This window comes from Prionailurus bengalensis, chromosome C1, assembly GCF_016509475.1.
Source record: "Prionailurus bengalensis isolate Pbe53 chromosome C1, Fcat_Pben_1.1_paternal_pri, whole genome shotgun sequence".
NCBI classification, from domain to species: domain Eukaryota; kingdom Metazoa; phylum Chordata; class Mammalia; order Carnivora; family Felidae; genus Prionailurus; species Prionailurus bengalensis.
In genome coordinates, this window is record NC_057345.1 from 218,206,630 (window position 1) to 218,228,512 (window position 21,883).

The following is a 21,883-nucleotide window of genomic DNA, read 5'->3' on the forward strand; positions in this document are numbered from 1 at the left end:
TTGGGGGCGGGCATAGGCATACACACACACACACACACACACACACACACACACACACACTGCAGAAGTCGGACAGGTAGACGGACGCAGGTAGCCACATGTACACATAGTCCAGATGCCAACGCAAATTGTTAAATACACTTTGAATACTTGGGTGTCTAACCAAAGGGATTAAAATCCTAGTGCATTGTGTTAATTACATAGTAGACGTGAATAAATTATAATTTCTGTTGCTAGGTAGTGAGCACTCAGTCGTTTCCCATCAAACAGTTGACATGAGTTGGTTCAGCTTATGCATTCTGACATGAAAATCAAGCTTATTTTAAGTGTCCTCTGAAATTTGTTTGGGTTTATCCCAAATTAAACTTACACACCATAAGCCTTTAAAAACAGTACGTAACACCATGGGGGAGGGGAAGGGAGAAAAAAAGGAGGGGAAGGAAAAAAAAAAAGAGAGGGTGGGAGCCAAATCATAAGAGACTCTTAAAAACTGAAAATAAACTGAGGGTTGATGGGAGGTGGGGGGGGGGGGTAGGTGACGGGCATTGAGGAGGGCACCTATTGGGATGAGCTCTGGGTATTGTATGGAAACCAATTTGACAATAAATTTCATATTTAAAAAAATAAAAAATAAAAACAGTACATATCCTGGGGCGCCTGGCTGACTCAGTCCATAAAGCATGCAACTCTTTTTTTAATTTTTTTTTAATGTTTATTTATTTTTGAGAGAGACAGAGTATGAGTGGGAGAGGGGCAGAGAGCGAGAGAGAGAGAGAGAGAGGGATACACAGAATCGGAAGCAGGATCCAGGCTCCAAGCTGTTAGCACAGAGCCTGACGTGGGGCTCGAACCCATGAAACGTGAGATCATGACCTGAGCCAAAGTCAGACGCTTATCTAACTGAGCCACCCAGGCGCCCCAAGCATGCAGCTCTTAATCTCAGAGTCGTGAGTTCAAGATCCACATTGAGTGTAGAGTTTACTTAAAAAAACAAACAAACAAACAAAAGTCAGCTTGAAAAGACAGTACATATTGTTTCACCGAGCACCTCTGCTTCCAAAAATTTGTCATTAGTAAGTAATGACAAAAGCAGGCAAATTTTAGCAATAAGCAAGTTCTTTACAGCACTGTTTACCCTGGAGAAAAATTGGAAGCCACTGAAATGTCCATCAAAGAAAACTTCATAAAGAAGTTCTTGTAAGTGGAACAACAACTTCAGATGATGACATTGGAGGACAGCGTGGTGGCATTGAGAAATGACAGTCATTAGGCTAAAAGGCAGATCTAGGGGTACGTGGGTGGCTCAGTGGGTCGAGCGTCCGACTTCGGCTCAGGTCACGATCTCGCGGTTCGTGAGTTTGAGCCCCGCGTCGGGCTCTGTGTTGACAGCTCGGAGCCTGGAGCCTGCTTCGGATTCGGCGTCTCCCTCTCTCGCTCTCTGCCCCTCCCCTGCCCACACTCCGTCTCTCTCAGTCTCTGAAAAATAAACATTAAAAAAAAAATAAACTTAAAGGGCAGGTTCTAAAGCAATATATGCCGGCTTTTTCAATCAGTACGTGTGTGTGTACAGATCGTGCTAGAAGAATAGATATCAGAATGTTAATAAAACCGAAGTATGGATGATCACACCAACACTTACAAATTTTATATCGTTCCTTTCTCCCTTCTGTATTTTTTTCAACGTGTTGAGGGAAGACAGTTACGTATCTGTTTAAAAACAAACGCCGCTCCCTGCCCCCACCCGCATCGGTGACGTAGTTGCAGTGGCAGCCGAGATAGTCTCCATATGGAAGGGGAGTCTCCAAGGGACGAAGTGTGGTTTGGACGTGGCTTCCCGGCGAGGAGCCACGGGCTGTGTCTCACAGCACTGACTGTGAGCCCCGATCCGCGGCTCGTAAAGCGGCTTCTCATTCTCTCACCTTTATGGAAGCAGGCACCCGGCGGGGCGTGTTAACCAGCGGCAGCTGGTCTGTGCCCACTCTCGAATGACCCAGAACTTCCCTCCGTCCCCCTTTCCGGTGGAGTCCTCTCATCTGCCAGGTCTTGACCCGGTGCAGGAAGCCTTCTCCATCAGTTACGCTTTTTGCCCAGAGACCTCGGGAGAGGAAGGGACGGCTCGATGTGGTCCTCCTCCTGTATCTGCTGACAGACGGTTTGGTTTTTCCCCGACGTCTCCAGCGGACGTGGAAACGTGTCCCGGGTTCTTACCTCTTGCATTTGTGTGTCTTCCTCCATGCGCAGTCCCGACTGACGAGCCAGAGTGAGGCCATGGCCTTGCAGTCGATACGAAACATCCGAGGGAACTCCCACTGTGTGGACTGCGAGACCCAGAGTAAGTGTGGGCCGGGGCGGGGGGCTCGGGGGCCGGCAGAGGGCGGCGGGATGGTCCGGCAAAGCCCCCGTCACAGCAACCCCGCTTCTGTCGTTTCCCGTGTGAGGGTTATTGTGTCAGATAAGGGCTTTTAAGGAATTGACACATTCTCGCTTGGATTTTATTTTAACACCATATCCTTCGCCCGGAAGCCCCACTGATGGCACCCCAGGTCTCGCTTAGGCCTCGGGCCTCGGCATTCCGAGGAACGGCAGTCACCCCACGCCACGGGTTGGCCGCGCGCCCGGATTTCTGTGCCAAACCCAGCAATTAACCTTTTACTTAATCAATGATCATGGGCTTGTTTGCTTTTCCATAAAAATACAGTTCCATTGTTAATTCCCGCCCAGAGATTTCTGGAGTTTGGTTTTTTGTTTTGTAATTTCAAAATCATTTTGGCATCAAAACAGTTCTCTTTTTTTTTTTTTTTTTGCAATGTTAAATTCAGTATACGCTAAAGCATCTGATTGAACTCCCAGACTTCATAATTACTTCTTGGTGCCTTGGAGTAGCCCAGTTTTACTTCGTGCTTCCTGCTGTCCAGTACGGAATATGTTTTTCCCTCTGAGAAAGTCATTTTGTTATTTGTATCCTTGAGGTTAAAGACCGACTTCTAATTCTCTGTACCCCCAGCCCTCAGCACAGCACTGGGCGCATTCGGTAGAACTTTCTCCGGCCATGTTTTGTGTCATGAAGGTGTGTTTTGATGAGAGGGAAAGACAGGTGAGACAAGGTGAGAGGCCTTGGCACCGGCCATGGTGTCACCTGGGAATCGCAGGCGTGTGATGCGGTCCTGGCCGAGCCCGAGCCCGGTGGGCGAGGCGGGACCCAGAGACCACAGAACCCGCCACCGCGGAGAAGGGCTGTTTCCGGACGCCCAGCGCCTCCAGCCGCCTCTGTGCAGAAGCCGGGGTTTGCAGGGAGCGGGGGGCGCCGGTGGGATGTGAGCAGGTGGCTGCAGGAGTCGTCGTGTCCGGGGAGCAGCGGGACAGGCCGCGGAGTGGCGCTCGCACGTTGACGACCAGCGTGTCGGCTGCTGGGTTGGAAGCCGGTTGGAGCTGAGGGGGGTGAGGGTGCTGAGTGGAGAACGTAGGAGCCTTTCTTCTTCATCCGTAGACACGGGGAACTCCTTCCCGGTGTGAGAGCAGAGGTGAGATGTGTTCTGAGCCGTGCGGCTTGGAATCGAGCCACGGAGGGAGGCGGAGGCCGCCGTGGGGGTGGTCCCGTGAACAGAACAAGCAGACGCGACCTCGGGGCTGTCACACAGGAAAGGGGACGTGCTTGGGGCGCCTGGGGGGCTCAGTCTGTTGAGCATCCGGCTTCGGCTCGGGTCATGATCTCACTGATCGTGGGTTCGAGCCCCGCGTCGGGCTCTGTGCTGGTGGCTCGGAGCCCGCTTTGGATCCTGTATCTCCTCTCTCTGTTACTCCCCCGCTTTCTCTCTCTCTCAAAAATAAATAGATTTAAAAAATTAGAGAAAAAAAAAAAAAGAAAGGGGACACATCTGCTCTGAGCAGCCACTGTGTTGCAAGGCAGGGACAGGAAAGGTCCTGAGGCCAGCGTCCACAGCCCCCACGTGAGAGAGAGGGTCTCTTCTTCAGGTGTCGTGACGCACTTCCTTGAAGCATCTTTTGTTTGAATTTTTGAATTCTGCTTTCAAAACGTGTCGAGAGATGAAGTTCCAAGAGAGTAGTTATTTGACCTGTGTGTTGTTATCAAAAAGTCTTTAGAGTTAGAATTCTAAAAGCACAAAATATGAAAGCTGTTAGAACCTCCTCTAGGAAAGGCACCTATGATTGCTTCCTCCATATAGCTAGAGTCCTTGGAAAGGGCCGATTCCGTGGCTCACAGGCTCCGTGGTATGTGGTGCATTGGAGGCCAAGAGTCCTTTCTGAGAACAGGTAGGTCGCTCAAGTGCCAAGGTGTGGGGGGTGAGACACAGAGCAGCGGGAGAAGGGAGGCTGGTGCGGGGGTGGGGGGGCGCCACCCGAGTTGGGGAGGGCGCCACCCAAGCAGATACTCAGGGACAGAGGGAACAAGGAGAGGCCGAGCGTGACAGTTGCAGAGGAAAAAGAGATCACGGGATCCCAGTTCGTAAACACCTGGTCTCCACCAGGCCCGCACCTGTCTTCTGTGATGCTCGTGACTGTAAATGCTGGTGTGGCCGTGGGCCCCACGTACAGGGGAGGAAATGGGGCGTCTGAAAGTCCGAAAATAGCCGATTTTGGTGAAAGTGCTGGGAAGTGCACCACCCACACCCTCATGATGAACTGTGAAACTCCCACAGGGCAGTTTGGCATCGTACATAAAAAGCCATAAGCAAGTGGCCGCCCCACACTCCAGCTGTGCCCTCCAGGCGCCAAGCCCGTGGGGATGAGCAAAGGGCCTCAAAGACCTGGCTTCGAAGGTGTTCGACACAGCGCTCTTTATAGAGCAAAAAGTCGGAACATCCCACGTCTGCAAAACCGGAAGAACCGTTCGCGGGGATGTCTTCTCGGTGAAATAATGGGCAACCTGAACAAGTCGCGTAAAAAATACACGAATGGAGATGGAGAAACTTGGGAATGCACTGGAAATGAAAAAGTACTTAGGCAGTGAGTCAGGGAGAGCCCAGTGAATCATTTTCGGTATTTAGGTGGAAAAGATCTGTAAGGATGTATTCCAGAACGTCGACCCCACTTGTCTCTGAGCGGTAGGGTCCTTGTGATGGGAGTTGTCTCGATTATTTTATAAGTGAGCGCAGATACAGAAATTGCACACTGGGTGGTCTGTGTTTTGGTGTGTGCGAGTTCGAGGTCAAACGTTAAACGTGAGAAAAGGCTCTTGTTTCTGGGTGTTGGAGAAGAAAAGCTGTTAAGGTCGCAGCTCTCTGCCGGCCCGAGAGAGCCTGCTTGCTCCTCATGGGCTCCCGTCCAGGGAGCTGGCCCTGCCTGAGCCTTCCTGGGGATCGCACAGGACACCCCCCAGCGCCCCGAGCATCCGAGCTGAGAGGTCATCTCTCACGCTTCCGGGGGGTCTGGCGGGAGGGGGCGGGCCCGCCAGACCACAAATGTGGCTTCCTTGGACATCACGGGGATCTGGGCTCTTGTGTTCTACCGACGCCACAATGCCCTCTTCAAGGGGGGCCTGGGGACTGGGCCCCGGGGGCCTCTCATTGGCATGTAGCCGAGGCTGGTTTTTATTGTTCTTACTGACTAAAGGGCTTTCTTTTCCATTTTGTTTTCTTTTTTTTCTTTTCTTTTTTTTTTTTTTTCTTTTGTTGAGAAAAGAGAAATTGAGCCAAGACAGACAGTGACTGTTTCTGGTCCCAGGTAGCTTTGTGCGTTCTCCGCTATAGTCTCGCCATGCTGTGCCTGTCAGCTCCTTTGACTTCCAGAAGGTTCTTATCAAACCACGACGCAAAGGAAGAGATCCGTGTCCGCCCCGGCGAGCTGCCTTCAGGACTGTGTACCATCGGCGACAGCATGGCTGTGCCTCTCTGGGAGCCCTGGAAGTGGCCGAGCCCCTCCACACAGCCCAGTGGCACCCCCGTGGCACTGCAGGCTGGCACGGAGCTTCGCTGGGGGGTGGCTGGTCACACAGGGCCGACATGGGGCTCCGTGCCGGCCTGCAGGAACAGAGCGGGCCCTGCCTGGCGTGTCCATCAGCTAGCAGTGCTCAGGGGGTTGCCTCCTGGTTCCCTCCGTTGTCTGAAGGCAGAGACGCCCTAAGGGGCCCACCCCGCTGGGGTCCCTTCTCCCAGAGCTTTGGCAAAGGGCCTGGCTCTCGAGATAACGGTGGGTCAGTGCTGATGGCCACAGGAGACACGGGTCACCCGGACGGAAGACTGTCAGTGCCAACCGTGCTTGATCTGTGGCCAGAGAGGGTACCGGTGCAGATGTGACGCCCACCTCGGAGAGGGACAGGATCACATCCAGGGAAAGCAGCTGCCCTCTCACCTGCGATGGGGCAGGGCAGAGGCGAGAGCAGGGCACACGCTCCTGTCCTCCACCGCGTGGTTGGAGACAGGTGGCAACAGCCTCCGTCACCAGCCATGACGGTGGCTACACAATGAACTGTGACAACATGAAGAATTTTTCTTTTTCCACATTCGGTTACTTACTCTGAGAGAGCACATTTGCATGGGAGAGGGAGCAGAGAGAGAGGGGGAGAAGAAGGGAATCCCAAGCAGATTCCACGGTGTCAGTGCAGAGCCCAGCGCAGGGCTCTGTCTCACACATCGTGAGATCATGACCTGAGCCAAGATGGAGAGCCGATGTTGGACCGACTGAGCCACCCAGGCTCCCCAAGCACTGTTTTCAATAGAAAGTACTTTGGATATCGTTAAGTGTGCAAAAGCAAGAGAAAGCTTTTTTCTTGCACGTGAATATGCACAGGTCAAAAAAATGAGTTGACCGTAACGGAAGGGGGTGGTGGTTCTAAAGTTTTCTTTCTTGGTTCTTTATACGTTCCTTTAAATGAGCTTATTGTTTTTATAATTATAAAGGGGTCTTAAGATTGAGAGGGACTTGAGGATGTGGGTTCCCCCCATTGGCAACTTATTGTCCCCTCTGAGGGTGGGGCCCAGTGGTCCAGTGGTGTCCAGTGGTCATGTGGGAGGAACGTTGTGGGAGGACCACTGTGTCCTGTGGTCATGTGGGAGGAACGTTGTGGGAGGTCCACTGTGTCCCGTGGTCTTGTGGAAAGAACGTTGTGGGAGGACCACTGTGTCCCGTGGTCATGTGGGAGGAACGTTGTGGGAGGTCCACTGTGTCCCATGGTCTTGTGGAAGGAACGTTGTGGGAGGACCACTGTGTCCCGTGGTCATGTGGGAGGGACGTTGTGGGAGGTCCACTGTGTCCCGTGGTCTTGTGGAAGGAACGTTGTAGGAGGACCACTGTGTCCCGTGGTCTTGTGGGAGGAATGTGGTGGAAGGACCACTATGTCCCGTGGTCATGCGGGAGGAACGTTGTGGGAGGTCCACTGTGTCCAGTGGTCATGTGGGAGGAACGTTGGGCTCCAGATGCCACATCCCCTTCTCTGGGTGATCCCCCCTGGCTTGTGAACACAGTACCCCCCCCCATCTCCAGTTCAGTTGTGTCCCCGTAGGGCTTGGGGATTTCTGTGTCACTTGGGATTTGGGGCTGTGGAAACCCCCAACCACTTGTTCTTCCTGAGAATGTGCCAGACTGCGTGGAGACACTGTCCGCACAGCTGGTAGACCCCAGAACCCTGTTTCCCAGAGTGGGTGCCCATCGGTGGAGGGAGTCCGTGATGCAGGGAGTTTGGAAACCCACAGCATCCACCTCTTGAGGAGCCGCGGCCTCGGGATATCTGTGCTTCTGGGAAATCCTGCAGCGAAGCTAACTATCAAACAGGGTCCGGACTCATCGGATGGCAGAAGCCTTTGTTCAGAACCCCTGCTGCCAACCGTCCACCGGGAACATGCTAACGAAAGTCTCACCCCTGAGAGCCCTCGAGAACCCGAGAGCTTGGAGCCCTGGCGTGGATCTCGCCAGCATGCCTGACCTTCATGGACAGGCTGGTAGAGGCAGCTCAGCCTCTCCACTGCCCCAAGGCCCCCTCATCCATGATGGCTTGCTGCCTACCCGGTCAGAGCTGATCCCTCCCTCCTGGCTGGTCTGCGACGCCCTGGATGGAAATCACTGGCGTGAACTCCTCCCACCATGTTGTATTAATGTTGTCAGTGCCTTTCTCTCTCGTGTGCCCCTGGATCTCAGGGGCCCCGTCATTTATCTTTGTGGACCCCAGGCCCGCACACAGGAAGGGACACCAGCCCCAGTCCCCCGACTCTAGAGGTCCCAGAAAAACCTAAAGTAGGAGCACGTTCAACCTCCGGCTTCTGTCGCTTGCTCTTTCCTGCAGGCGTAGACAGGAACTGCAAATTACATAACTGTCAGCCTGACATCCTTGGGTCTTTGCCCAGATGTCGCCTCAAAGAAGCCTTCCCTGACCACCCCTGGGTTTAAATCACACACGCGAATCCGTCTCCCTCTTCTCCCTAGTGGGGTTCTCTCGGGGCACACCCTTACCAACGCGTTGTGTGTTTGTGTGTGTGGTTCTCGCTTTTTCACTGTCGGTCTGCCCCGGAGAACCCAAGTCCCACATTTCTGTTTGCAGGGGTGTTTGTGTTGCGTTTGCTGCTCTGTCCCCCGAACCTGCCACGGAAACGGCGGTGGGTTTGTGAAGGAATAAACGTAATTCTAGCCAACACGGAGCACTGCGTTTCCATGTGTGGTCACCTCACAGCATTTAACGCTCGGACAGCCCCACGGGGACGGGCCTCATTAGCCTCATTTCCATCCACGGCCTGGAGAGCAAGAGACATTTGCAAGGGGCAGACGGGGCAGGAGGGCGTGTGCTGACAGGCCCGTGGGGGTCCCTGCGCTGGAGAGGGAGGGCCCTGAGGCCGGAAGGGGAGACAGGAGATGATTCAGAGCTGCCAGGCCGTGTGGCCTCACCTGTAGGCCTAAAGTGGCAGCCCGGGGCCGCGACACCCCAACACGTCCCGGGAGGTGCGGGGGTGTGTGTGACTGGTCAGTTCTGCTGACGCCTGCTAAGTTGTCGTTCTCGTCTGTTGGAGCAGAGGCAAGGCCATCCTTCCTGTGGCCCCAGTGGCAGGGCACTCAGACAAGGCCACGTCCCTGCAGCCCTTGGACTTAACTGAGGTGACCCCAGGTCACAGCAATGCTTTACTCCCCTCTCGCCCTCGGTATTTCTGATCCTCTAGCTTTCATGGAGATCCGCGTGTGGTCGTTGACTTGTGTCCTGTGCGTGCTGTCCTCCTTCTGGGGACACCACAGCAGGGAGGCCTCTGAAGCTCATGGGGGAGGGCAAGGCGACAGTGCATTGAGTTCTAAACCGGGGGTCGGGGGTGGTGGGGTCCTGTGCCCAAAGGAGAACTTGGAAAATGGTTGCGGTGGTAGGGCAGGCAGTGGCACCTGGTGAGAGAGACTTCGCACGGCTCAGGTGAGCGGCATGCGGTGACCGTGGGGACAGTGTGTGAAAGTATTCACCAGCGGTGCTCGGTGATGGGTGGAGGTGGGCACGGGAACCTCATGGCTTCCTAGAACGTGCGCCCCACCTCACGCCAGCCCTGGGGACAGGTCCCATGCTGTCGTTTGGCTGTTCTCTCCACCTGAGACTACACACCGGGGCAAGCTATGCAGAGAGGTCACGAACGGGAAGAGGTTGGCGCCCCTGACCCTACCCCTTCTGCGGGGAAGGTGCCGTGAAACGGGGCACGTGTGGGGAGCACCGGGGACAGGAGGAAGGGGACGGACACGGAGAGACTGAGGTGCTTGGTGATTGGCTGGCTGTGGGAGCGATGGAGAATCAGGGTCGAGTCCCAGGATCCCGGCTTAAATAACCGGTGAACCGGTGCCATTTGCTGGGATGGGGTTGCCCCTGGCAGGAGACGACGTTCAGTGAAACGTGGACAGGGAGGTCCCTGCAGGATTTCCAAGTGGAAATGTATGACGGTAGTCACAGGTGCAGCACGGAGAGAGGAGCGTATCTGTGTTCACTGAGGCAGGTGGTGTCTGTGGATAGTTGTTAACCATCGGGTAACAACGAGATCTGTGGGTTGCATTGAGTTGGCTTAGGAAAGAGTATAGAATCAAGAGACAAGCCTACAGGACCCCCTGAGGTAAGGGGCGGGTTCGGGAGGAAAAGTAGGGAAGGAAATCAAGATGGGGAGCCAGACAAGTGCTAGAAAGATCCAGGGAGGGTACCGACCAAAAAGGCATCTGGAGGCAGTGTTGTAAGGAGGGCTAACCAGAGGTCAAGTGAAATGATGGTTAAACACAGCCCGTGAGATTTTGCGTGACCTGGTGACTTTGGCTGCCCTGCTCCAGCGGAAAGGTGGGGATGGAGGCCAGGTTGGGATCGAGAGGTACAGACACAGAGGTGGTGGCTGTGAAGAGGCGCAGCAGGGGTGTCCCGCGAAACATTCACCACCCCACCCTCCTCTCTGATCATCCCACGAGGCCCAGGCCAAGCCTCCTCCATGCAGCCCTCCTTCCTTCACCTGTTACGGCCGACCTCTTCCTTCCCACTCTGCCCGTACATTTACTCTTTAACTGTACCCTTCAGTGTCTAGTCTGCATTTCCTTACTCTGTTTATTTTTATGGTTGACTATTGCTGTCATTAGTTGGGACGTACGTTTCCTCTTCCCGGCCACAGTGTCTCTGAGTCACGGACCTCTCTTCTCTTCCATCTCCCCCATGGTATCCATCACCGCTTTCCACGGTGTGTATGAGATACGAAACAAATGGCTGGCTGACTTCTGGTGAATGGGTACAAGGCCCCTTGACTCTTCAAGGGGACCTGGAGTAAATACCGATTATTCCTGGATGACTTAAACCTTACTTGATTCTGTCGGTGGTCAAAGCCATTGGCTGTCAAGGTGAGAGCCATCTTTGCAAATCCCCCTCAGCTCTAGAATCTGGCACGCAGCCCACCTGGGGCCTGCCTTCTCAGTCTTCCAGTGCTGCCAGCCAGTTTCACACTGGGAGTGACCCAGCTCAAGGGTTCAAGCTCTATCCCCTACACTCATTCGTTGCCCTTGGTGCATCGTCACAGCCTAAAGCGCCGCCATTCACTCTGCAGGTCAGGGTTGATCCAGCGAGGTCATCACCTAACCAGTGGACCCTGCCCACCATCTTGCCAGCAGTAGTAGATAAGTCGGAGTTACTCCAGTGGTCCCCCTTATGTAAGATCGCTGAAAACCGCGTCTTCATTGTCGTGTGCCTGCCTGCCTTTTGTCTTTGAGATCTGCAAATGTGTCCATTTTATGACTATTGAGAACTCAGATATTGCCTGTGGTTGCTGAGGTAGTTGTTTACAAGGGATACCGTAGCGCTCTCGAGTGCTCTCTTTCCCTCCATCAGCAGCCGTCCACAGTAGATGCAAGTCATGTATGGTTCTTTTCCACGTGCATCTGCGCTCTCGAGAATGCTACTGTCGGGGGACTGGGAAATGCATTTCTCTGTCCAAATCACTGCCGGCAGCTGTTTTTATCACGTAGGGAAATTCCTAGGCTTTGGCCGAAGCCAGATTGTTAAAAGGCGCCCCCAACGTATCAAACCTTCTGAGATGCCTAAGACGCTATGGAGTCCTGGCCAGGGAGCATTTCCAGGCCACGTGATTCCAGGGAGGGACTGCTGGGTGTGAGGTCTAGCAACTGGCCTCTTTGTTCCTGAGATCCTAAGGGCGGTTGGAATGAGTGGTGATGGTCTGACCCCCTGTTCCTCTTCCCACAGATCCTAACTGGGCCAGTTTGAACCTGGGAGCCCTCATGTGCATCGAGTGCTCGGGGATCCACCGGAACCTAGGCACCCACCTTTCTCGAGTCCGGTCTCTGGACCTCGACGACTGGCCCATCGAGCTCATCAAGGTGATGTCATCCATCGGGAATGAGTTGGCCAACAGCGTCTGGGAGGAGAGTAGCCAGGGGCGGACGAAGCCCTCGCTGGACTCCACAAGGTAGGGACGTGGGAAGGTGTATGGCTCGGGGGCATTCCGCCAACAGTTAGACAACTGGAAATGACCTACCTTACTGCTTACCGACAGGCTCCACGTGGACAGCGCTGGCAACCTGTAGGAATAGTGAGGAGCCCGCACAGAAATGTCTGTGTTTAAAATCGGTGTTCAGCAGACGTGGATAATTCAGACTCCTTAATTTTTTATGTTTGTTTTTACACCTTGGGGATTCCTCTCTCCCTCTTAGAAATGTATTAAGCTTCCGACCTTATGAATATATCACTTTAATTAATACATTTCTAATAGGTGTAAGCTGTGCTGTTAACACTAATTACGAATTTTTGATTCTTTAATGTTGTTATTCTTATATGTTTGATAAGCATCTGCTCAGTTGGTTTCCCTCGCCCCTCCTACACACACACACACCCACAATAAGTGAGTTTATAGTAACAAAATATACTTTATTTTCCTAAAATATATTTCTAACACATTTAATCAGCCAAGTTCGGCGTAACGTATGGTGAGTCCTCATTAATGTTAATTGTTACGCAGTGTAAAAAACGCATTTATTTTGAGCCCATTTATTTTCTCATTTTTCATTTACAGCTATTATAAACCGTTTTTGAGTACACATACATATTTAATGTACCTAAGAGGTGATAAAATGGCATGTCTTCCGAGAAAGCCTGCTTCATCGAGGAGAGTGGGTCATTCCATCTCGGCGGGCGGCTGCCCCCAGGAGGAGGCGTCCAGGGTCACGTCTCCACCTCTGACGGAGGGGCAAGGGGCTCGCTTTCCGCTCTGGCCTCTCGGGTGTGTGAAAAGAGGGACGGAGAGAAGGGGTCTCCCATCATTAGCACGTTTTAAAGCCCTGTGGCTTGTTTTGCTGGGGATGAGACCGTGTGCAAGTGCCCATGGCGGTCTGCGGTGGTGCCCCACTTGAGGCGTGAGAAGGCGGTTTCTGCCGCTGAGCAACAATAATGCGCGCAGCGTCGGTGGACTTTGTTTTACGAACGCTGAAAAATGAATTTGTGGTGCCACCTTCGGTTCACTTTAGAGAATGAAGCTGGTGTGTTATTAACCTGCTCTTCACGTCAAGCGTCCTGTGGGGAGGGGGGCGAAGGGAGCAAGAAGCACCCAAAGCGTATTTGTCTGGCGTTGCCTCAGTTGGCTGGGTGAGCTGCTCATGGGTGAACTCCACCACGCAGTGCCTACGGGGACCGCTTAACTACAAACTGAAGAACCAGTACCCTTTTCTGAATTTTTTTTATCTTGACCTGTGTAACGCTAACATAGAAATTAGCAGGCCATCGAGTAGGAGCATTCTTAAAAGACAAATTTATGTATTATTAATATCTATTTTTTCACAGATATGGTTTCCTTAGGGGATAGTTAGGTCTAAAAGCGAAATATGATTGGAAATCAGATTGAGCTTAATGTAGGAGTGCAGAGAACATTGAGATAAGTTGGGAAAAAAATTAATCCTGCGTTTTATTGTTTGTGTGTGAAAGGAGCAGATATGTTATTTGTAATGCCCTGAATTGGAAAAGTTTGTTTTTCTAAATCCATCATAATTAGCTACTGTTTAGAGTGTTCAAAGATACGGGTTGATACTTTTAACTGACAAGTGTTTTACATTAATTTTATCTTCATTCATAAGTGAAGGTTGTGTGCGTACAGGCACTGGATTCTTCTAATTTGTATGTTTGAGTTAAGTTCTTGAGTGCATAACTTTCTCTTCTCTCCAGCATTGTACACATCCCGTGTTTATATTTTGGACACGTTTTATAGTCTTCCTTTCTCACATGCGAAGTGACTGCAGCAAAATCCCACCTTCTCTTGGATCCCGTTCGCTGTTGGCTAAGAGCCGCTGAGTTTCAGCCCTCTCTCTGAGGCTGTGGTGATGGTGACGTTGCAACGTGGTGTTTCCAAAGGGAGCTTTGGAATGTCTAAGAGGATGAACAGCTTTGAGAATTGAATGTCTCTCCGTGCCTTTAGTAATTCTCCCAGGGAGTTTTGTTTTTAATTTATATTCAGCTGTTACTCAGCGAGCGCTTTCTTGTAGAAAAGAAGCGATAAATGGTGATTTCGCACCTACAGTGATTTGTGAATGTTCCGGGGGGCCAGCTGAGGGTTCCAGGACTCAGGAGAATTCACAGTATGGAGGGATTCCTATGGCCGGTGTGTCCCAGGGAAGTTTCACTGGAGAAATGGCACCTGAACTGGACTTTCAAATGTGGGGTGACGTCCAGGCCTGGGGGGGCGGGGTGTGGGGGGGGGATGAGCATGGCCTGGGCAAAGTCAGGGCCTGTGGGGGAGTACAGAAACTGGGGAGTCACCACCCATGGAGCTGGGCCACCAGGTAAATGAGGAGGAGGGGGGATGTTGGGGCCAAAGCAGAGCAAAGACTGGGGAGAGCCTTTGAGCTGGGGTGTATTATAACATCACCTCCGGAGCGGCCAGAGGGTGAGGGTTTATGGGTTCACGTGTGATCCGCCTGATCCAAGAGTGCTAAAGGCAGCTAGCAACGTTGTTGGACAGGATGGAGAAGAGGCAGGGAGGCCAGTTGGAAGGCTGTGGTCCCGGCGGGTTATACCTAGAAAGGCGTAGATATACACCGTCAAAAACAAAGAAACAGCTTTGCGTTAGTGGTGCACCAATAATTCAAACCCTCACCATCTTCACTGCCTCGTGCGGTTTCCTCACATAGAAAGGAAAAACGCAAAGTTGGGGCTAGAATCTCCGCGTGGAATTCGGTCTGTGAAAGGAGAGTGGATATGGAGCCTGGATCCCGCCGTCCCGGGACAAGGAAACATGCCCCCCCCCCCCCCGACACCCACCACCTGTGGTCTCTGCAGAGACCGTGATCATTAGTCCAAACAGCAGGGGGGAGGGGGGAGGTCTTCTAACCTGGCCCTAAGGTAATTTCTAAAAAGAAATACTTCAATAAATTTTTATTCCTATCCAAGGAAAGGCCAAGTGCCACGGATCCAGCTTTGGATCTCTTTGGAAAAGAGAATCTTTGGAATTCTTTGGAAAAGGGCCCAGCTGCGTTCCCAAGCAGCCCCGTCCATTCCGTCTCGTTCAGAAGATTCATTCTGACAGTGGAATATAATTAGAAATGGGCCGTTCTTCCCCAAACACACACGGCGCGCACGCACACACACAGGTAGGACCGTGGGGAAGTAGAATACAGCCCGTCTTTCTGCAAAGAAACAACCGGTTCCCCGAAACCACCTCGTACTGGCGTCACCCAGGCCTGCGGGCGAGTTAGGAAAACAGGCGCCTCTGACCAGCTGGCTGGCCTTCTGCTCGCTGTCCCTGCACCCCTGATGAGGGCAGCTTCGGACGGCTCGTAATCGGTTCCAGGGATTCTCCGCCGCCCTGAGAACTGCCGTTCAAGCTGGAGCAGCGTTGTGATCAATCGAAGCTGACGGCGGTGAAGCGGTATTGACTTCCCCTTCCTAAACCGGGGAATCATTAGTCAAGAAAAGCATCTTTTAATTACTCCCAGGAAGAAAAAAAAAAAAAAAAATCTTTTTGGATGGATTCTGCAACAACTGCCATTTTTTTTCCCAGCGCATTCGATATTAAATTTATTGTCTCAGGAGGGGAGAGGATGCCCTTCATCCCCCCCCCCCCCCCCCGCCTCGGTAATGGAGGTTTAATTCAGAGAAAGGAGCAGGGTAGAGGATATCGATGCCACGACAATTAACTACATCTGCGGTGGAGTCAGAATTCCCCTCTCTAATTGCTATTGATACCATTTAAGCACACACTTAAAATATTGATTTTAAGTGCAGATGCTGAAGCAGGAGAGCAGCGGTGACAGTGGACGGAATTTACTAGATTTTAGGGGCGTAAGGAGGGGCAGCGGCAGGCTGTCTGTGGGGCGAGGACTCCGGGACGCTTGGCGTGCGAGTTGCGTATCGCACCATACGCCGTGTTGTTGTGTGCGGTCGGGGTGTGGGGCCTCCGGCAGCCAGGCAGGGCTCTGGTCCCAGTGTTAGCACGCACGTTGTGACCATAGGGCGAAGTCAGGGAGCTCTTTGGTGACCCTTTCAAATCAAGGAATCGTAGGCTCGGAGGCAGAGACATCAAGTGCACGTTTCTCGAGTGAACGAACAAACGAGCGCATGGGGCAAAGCAGGCACGGGTCCGCTTGGAACCCACGTGTCCAGTGCTCTTGCTGACCTGAGCGTCGAAATTCCTCGCGCGTCCGTGGAGGAAATTGGGGCTCCCATGTTCGCCAGCACGCGGCGAAGGCGTCCGTCCCTGCAGACCTCTGACACCTTCCCCTCCCCGGCCACGCGGTGGCTACTCTGCCTCACTGTGCCGTGGCCTTCTTCTCTATTCCTATTCCCCGTTCCACTTTGGAAGCTTTCCGGGTTGACCGCAGTGACGGCAGTTTCCTAGCAGGGCCCAGCGGAGCCCTCCGGGACGTGTTCCTCGCGGCCGAAGCTGGACTCTGCCCAGCTGCCTGGTTTGTCTTCCCGACTCCCGTCTTAGGGTCTCAGCATCGAGGCATCTGGCCCGCGAGGGTGTGCGGGGACCGGTAGCCGTTTGCATCTCGGGGCAGGTAGCCTATTTACACGGTGGTCTGAGAGCCAGCCGATCCGGTCTCGGCAATCAGAGGAGCCTGGACGTGTGTTTTCGGTGCTATAAAGAGCCGTTGGGAGAAGCTTGAACCCCAACCGAAATCCCCCTTCCTTCTGATCCCACTTGGAAGGGAGCCGCGTCGCTGACTTAGGAGACACTCTGCTGCCTCTTTGAGCCTTCTTTTTCCTTCTGTCATTGTCACCTGCATGCCTCAACTCCCCTCTTGTCTTTAACCTATAAAAAGATGCCACCTTCGGGAGGAAGATTTGGGGCCGGACGTCAGAAATCTGCGTGGGAGAGACCGGCCGCACACTTGCAGACGGAGCAAGTCTGCCCAGTGACACGAGTTCCGGTCCTTTTTGATTTGGGAACACGACTTTCATCTTATTTATGCACACGGAGATATTGATAAAGGGGAAATGTATCCAAACTGAAAATAATTGGATCCCCACCGCTAACTCTGAGATATTAAAAGCAGTACCACTTGGCCACGTCTTTGTCTCGTTAGGTTTGATCATAAGATCACAATGTAGTAATCTCGAGCTCAAATTTCTGGCATAAAGATGCACTGTTCCAAATGTGGCCTCAGGGAACACGAGTCCCCGCACAGCCCCAGGATTATCTCATCTTATTATTTTTCAACAGTTCTTGGCCCGCCGAGGTCAGTGTTTTGTCTCTTTTGAGTGTTCCTCTATGCTTGCCACCTTTTCCTATTTTCTTTCTTTAAAAAAAAAAAAAAATGGGCAGGGGGAGGAATGGGGGGGGAAAAAAGGACTCTGCCGTGATGACCAGAACCCATCTGTACTTGGGTGGCATCTGCTCCCCACATGTCACTTCCCTCATTAACAAGCAATTGAATTAATTAAATGCTACTCAGAACACGCATAACAAGCTACCGGCAGTGTCCAAATTAGCACTGATAATCAAGGATGATTTCCTTTATTATCCTGCTAAGTGGTGCACAGACTCTGATCTCCCTGTCTGCCCTCATCTATTTACATACCCCCAGCTTCTGCCTTTGGAAGTGGAGGTTATCTTACCTAGTTAATTTGCCACGATCACCAAGCATGGCGGATTGATGCCCTGCCCCCGCCGCCGCCGCCGCCACCGCGCGGCCCCCTCCCCGCCTGCCCTCCCCCAACCCCAGCCTTTGTATCTCAGGCTCACTGATAAATTAAAGGCCACCCCTGTGGTCTCTCAAGTGAGTAATAGAGGCAGAAATTTCATTTTGCAACTGGCTGATTTAATGATCCAAAGGGTAATTAATGGCCTGATTATCTTAATGTTAAATATGTCCGGCAGCAATTACTGTGACCTCCCGCTTGTCAAGGTCCGGGCTGTGCTCTTCCTTCAATTAAGTTCTCTGGGGCTTAATGGTATGAATAAACTCCTCTGATTCTATCATCCCGGACGGACGCAGAGGGTTCAGGGAGCTGGGGGCTCGTTTGGAGTTTTAATCAGCCTGTCTCCTACTCCGGCGATCAGAGTTAACAATTAGAGCAAGGACAGCTTAACTTTCTTCTTCCCCGTGCCCAGCGCACCACCACCCCCCGCCCCCAACACCACAACGCACGCACTTTTGGGTTATCTTATTGTATTTATTTTGCCTTATGTATTTCGGCGCTCTCAGGGAGAATCCTGTTTGTGGAGGAAGACGTTGCATTGCATGAGGCTCGTCTCTTCCGATATAAATTATCATGTGAGCGCTGTGGTTTTGCTGTTTGACAGGCTTAATTAATTGGCAGGAGCCCCCGAAAATGACAGTGCCACTAATTGCAACTCAGAGTGAATTTCTGTCATCGTGGTGCGCCTGTCAGCGGGCATGCCCTGGCCCCAGCCGTCAGAGCGGCCGGCCCTCCCCGTCCAGGCGGGGACCGTATCCCCAGCGAGCGAGGACACAGGCACGCCGTCCGCGTGCAGGGGCGACGTTTACTGCCAATAAAGTTTATGTGGCCACAGCTCTGCAAACCCAACAGCTGCTTGGGGACCTCGGATTTTACTTCAGATATTTTAGCGACGTCCCCCTAGCAGGCCGGCTTGGATTCAGACTCCGAGCACCATAACTCACTTCGTACCCCTCCAAGACTGGACGGCCCTCATTAGCACGTTGCTAAATAATGCTTGAGTTTACCCGAGCTTTCCCCAGATCAGAAATATTCCACCATAAATATTAAGCCAATTAGGAAAACGTACAAATGAGAAGTGCTTTAACACTGCCTCAAACATAAATACCTGTAGATTACAGTTGACAACAGATACAGCAGTTCATCCAGTAATCCGCGGTCGGGGAGCGTGGTGGGAATGTGCACTTGGTGGCAGTGGTCTCCGACGAAGGTATCCTTAAGGGACCGGCTCCAACTGTAAGAAAGGGGAATCGAAGAAGATTCTCCTTACGGCTAAGGGAAACGGGATCTGCCTTTCGCGCGATAAGTGTACCTTACGTTTGCCTTTGAACCAGGTGGACGAGAGACTGCTCTTGGCGTCTTATGGCCGCCTGCTGCACATGATCCCCGGCTATTTATTTGATCCTGCGGGAAACCAAATGTGTCCTGGGAGCCGGTTTTGCTCCCAGGGAGCTGTCTCGAGCTGAAAATCCCTATCGTGTACTCCCTGAAATGTAGCAGTGGAGACAGTTAAGGGTTTTTTTTTGTTTCTAGGAAATGTCATTACCGCTGCCACATGAAAATGCAAACCCAGCAGCCTCTAGGTGTCCTGGGCACGCCTGAGCCTCTGTCCATTTGTGAGCGGATATAAGGGAATGGGATGTTAAGGTTAGCCTTTCGGGGTGTGAAGTACAGACCATAGAAGACATTCTAAACGTGGGCCTGTAAATACTTTCTAAAACAGTTGCCTCTGCCTGGATCCCTGCAACAGCAGAGCGTTTTCCGAAGCGTCTTTTCTTTCCGTGCCGTTTTGATTATTTTGCACCGGAAACTTTCTGGCCCCTGAGGAACCTTTCGGCTTCGCGGCACTGTGCGCTTTTCCTTAGCACGGAGCCATCCTGTGACACAGGACGATCCCCGTTTTCCAAGTTGAGGAAAACGCGGAGTTATTTACCGCCTCCAATCATCTGTGCAGGGTCGCACACGGGACTTCGGGAAAGATCTCTTGAATTCACGATCTGACCACTGGCACCTGCTCGTGGTCCCTTCTTGCGACTCCTGTCTTTGCTGTCTCAGCCTCGCGTGGCCAAATCTGGTGGCCGGTTGTGGCATCTAGTGATACTGGTGTCCCCTTCCTCTCTTTCCCTGGGCCTGGCTCACAGTCTTAAACTAGCGTGGTGTTTCCGTGTGTATGTGTTACTCATGTAATACGTGATACTCTAACTGCCATTTATCTCCACTCCTGAAGTCCAGTGGCCTTGCTTACGTAACTTAGGTATAAAAAAGCATCATCCACTTTAGTTTTTTGCATTCATGTGGCAGACATGATCTCTTAAGTCATGCAGCCATGATTCTAAAATCTTAATTCTCTGCAGTTGGTGCTAATCCCAAGAGCTTCTACAGAAAACAGGGCTGAGAGCTCTAAATATCTGAATCAGCCACCATAGATGTGTGGTCTGAGCCCTGCCTTTTCACGTAACTACATCCTCTCCCTGCCCGAACCTCCCTCTGTTCATGCCCCTGCCCCAGTGTTGCCTGTTGAAACGTTTGGCTTGTATTTAAAGAAACAAACAGGGGCGCCTGGGTGGCGCAGTCGGTTGAGCGTTCGACTTCAGCCAGGTCACGATCTCTTGGTCCGTGGGTTCGAGCCCCGCGTCGGGCTCTGGGCTGATGGCTCAGAGCCTGGAGCCTGTTTCCGATTCTGTGTCTCCCTCTCTCTCTGCCCCTCCCCCGTTCATGCTCTGTCTCTCTCTGTCCCAAAAATAAATTTAAAAACGTTGAAAAAAAAAAAGAAACAAACAAACATGGGGCGCCTGGGTGGCTCAGTCGGTTGAGCGTCCGACTTCGGCTCAGGTCGCAATCTCACAGTTCATGAGTTCGAGCCCCACGTCGGGCTCTGTGCTGACGGCTCAGAGCCTGGAGCCTGCTTCACATTCTATGTCTCCCTCTCTCTCTGCCCCTTCCCTGCTCATGCTGTGTCTCTCTCTGTCTCAAAAATAAGTAAACATTAAAAAAAATAAAAATAAAAAAATAAAATAAACAAACAAACCACAATCCTATTTGTTATCTGCATGATGAAATGCACAGGCAGGCCGGAAGATTTCTGGTTTGGGTTCCATGACCGGCACCTTCTGAGATTTTTGATTTAAGACAAAACAAGAAGGCATGTTCTCATTTCTAAAATGAAACTCGTCATTATTTCCACCCACTTGGTCATGTACATTTAATGCTCAAAGAAAACAATATTTATGAAGTCTCCTGGGTTCCATTTTATCTGGAAGACAGAATCATCTTTATACCTGGGTCCTACGGGCTGATGGAGACAAGTGGCCCATGCCCTCTCGGGTGCTGGCAAGGGTCTGCTGATGTAGAAGATACGGTTCATGTTTATTTTGCTTTATGTCTGTAGAGCGGTTTATTGTAGCATCAATATCACCCAGAGGTGCATGTCTTTGGACCCTACCCCACCCCTACCCAATCAGTATCCCTGGGGTAGGGCCCAGCGATGTGCTTTCACTCTCTAGGAGATTCTTATGCACATTAAAATTTGAGAAGCGTCGGTCTACACCTCCACCAAGCAGCATAAGTAGATAGCCACAACCCTGCCTGGAGTCCACTTCCTGTCTTAGCCCAAGTGCCTGGAATTCATTCCTTACATCTTGAAACCCAAGTGTCTACCCTTTTTCTTTACCAGATGCTTGTCTGCCCTAGCATATCCAGTATGCCAACCCAGCAGATGCTACTACCCAGGGAGAAGATCTCTGTGTCTGGCCCCAGTACAAGAGGATTATACGCTATGATCAAATGTCATTTTCCCCAGAAATGCAAGGTTGGTTCAACACACAGAAATCAGTCCAGGTAGGGGCACCTGGGTAGCTCCGTCGGCTAAGCGTCCGACCCTTTATTTCAGCTCAGGTGACAATCGCACGGTTCATGGGACAGAGCCCCACGGCGCAGAGACTGCTTGGGATTCTCTCTCTCCCTCTGCCCCTTCCCTGCTTACGCTTTCTCTCCTCTCCAAGTAAATAAATAAACTTAAAAAAAAAATCAATGGATGTAACACACTATATTAATAGAATAAAGGACACAAAGTACATGATCATTTCAAGAAATTCAGAAAATAAATCCAACAAAATTCAGTACCCTATCATGATATAAACACTCAGCAAACTGGGAATAAAAAGGAACTTCCTCAGCCTGCATCTGTGAGAAGCCCACACCTAACATCCTGCTTAATGATAGTGTCCTGAAGGCTTTCCCCCTAGGATCAGGAAGAAGGCAAGGATGTCTGCTGTCTCAACTTCTGTTCAACATTGTGCTAGAAGT

General features: G+C 51.8%; 1 protein-coding gene across 10 annotated transcripts in view; it reads left to right on the plus strand.

Annotated features, from left to right (window-relative positions):
* The window catches only part of AGAP1 (ArfGAP with GTPase domain, ankyrin repeat and PH domain 1), a 552,763-nt gene that overhangs the window by 473,335 nt on the left and 57,545 nt on the right, over window positions 1–21,883 (plus strand). For all 10 annotated transcript variants that reach the window (XM_043578237.1, XM_043578238.1, XM_043578239.1 and 7 more), the window contains 2 exons: window positions 2,242–2,332; window positions 11,636–11,858. In XM_043578237.1, coding sequence (XP_043434172.1) covers window positions 2,242–2,332; window positions 11,636–11,858 — 314 coding nt within the window. The remainder of the gene's footprint in view (window positions 1–2,241; window positions 2,333–11,635; window positions 11,859–21,883) is intronic.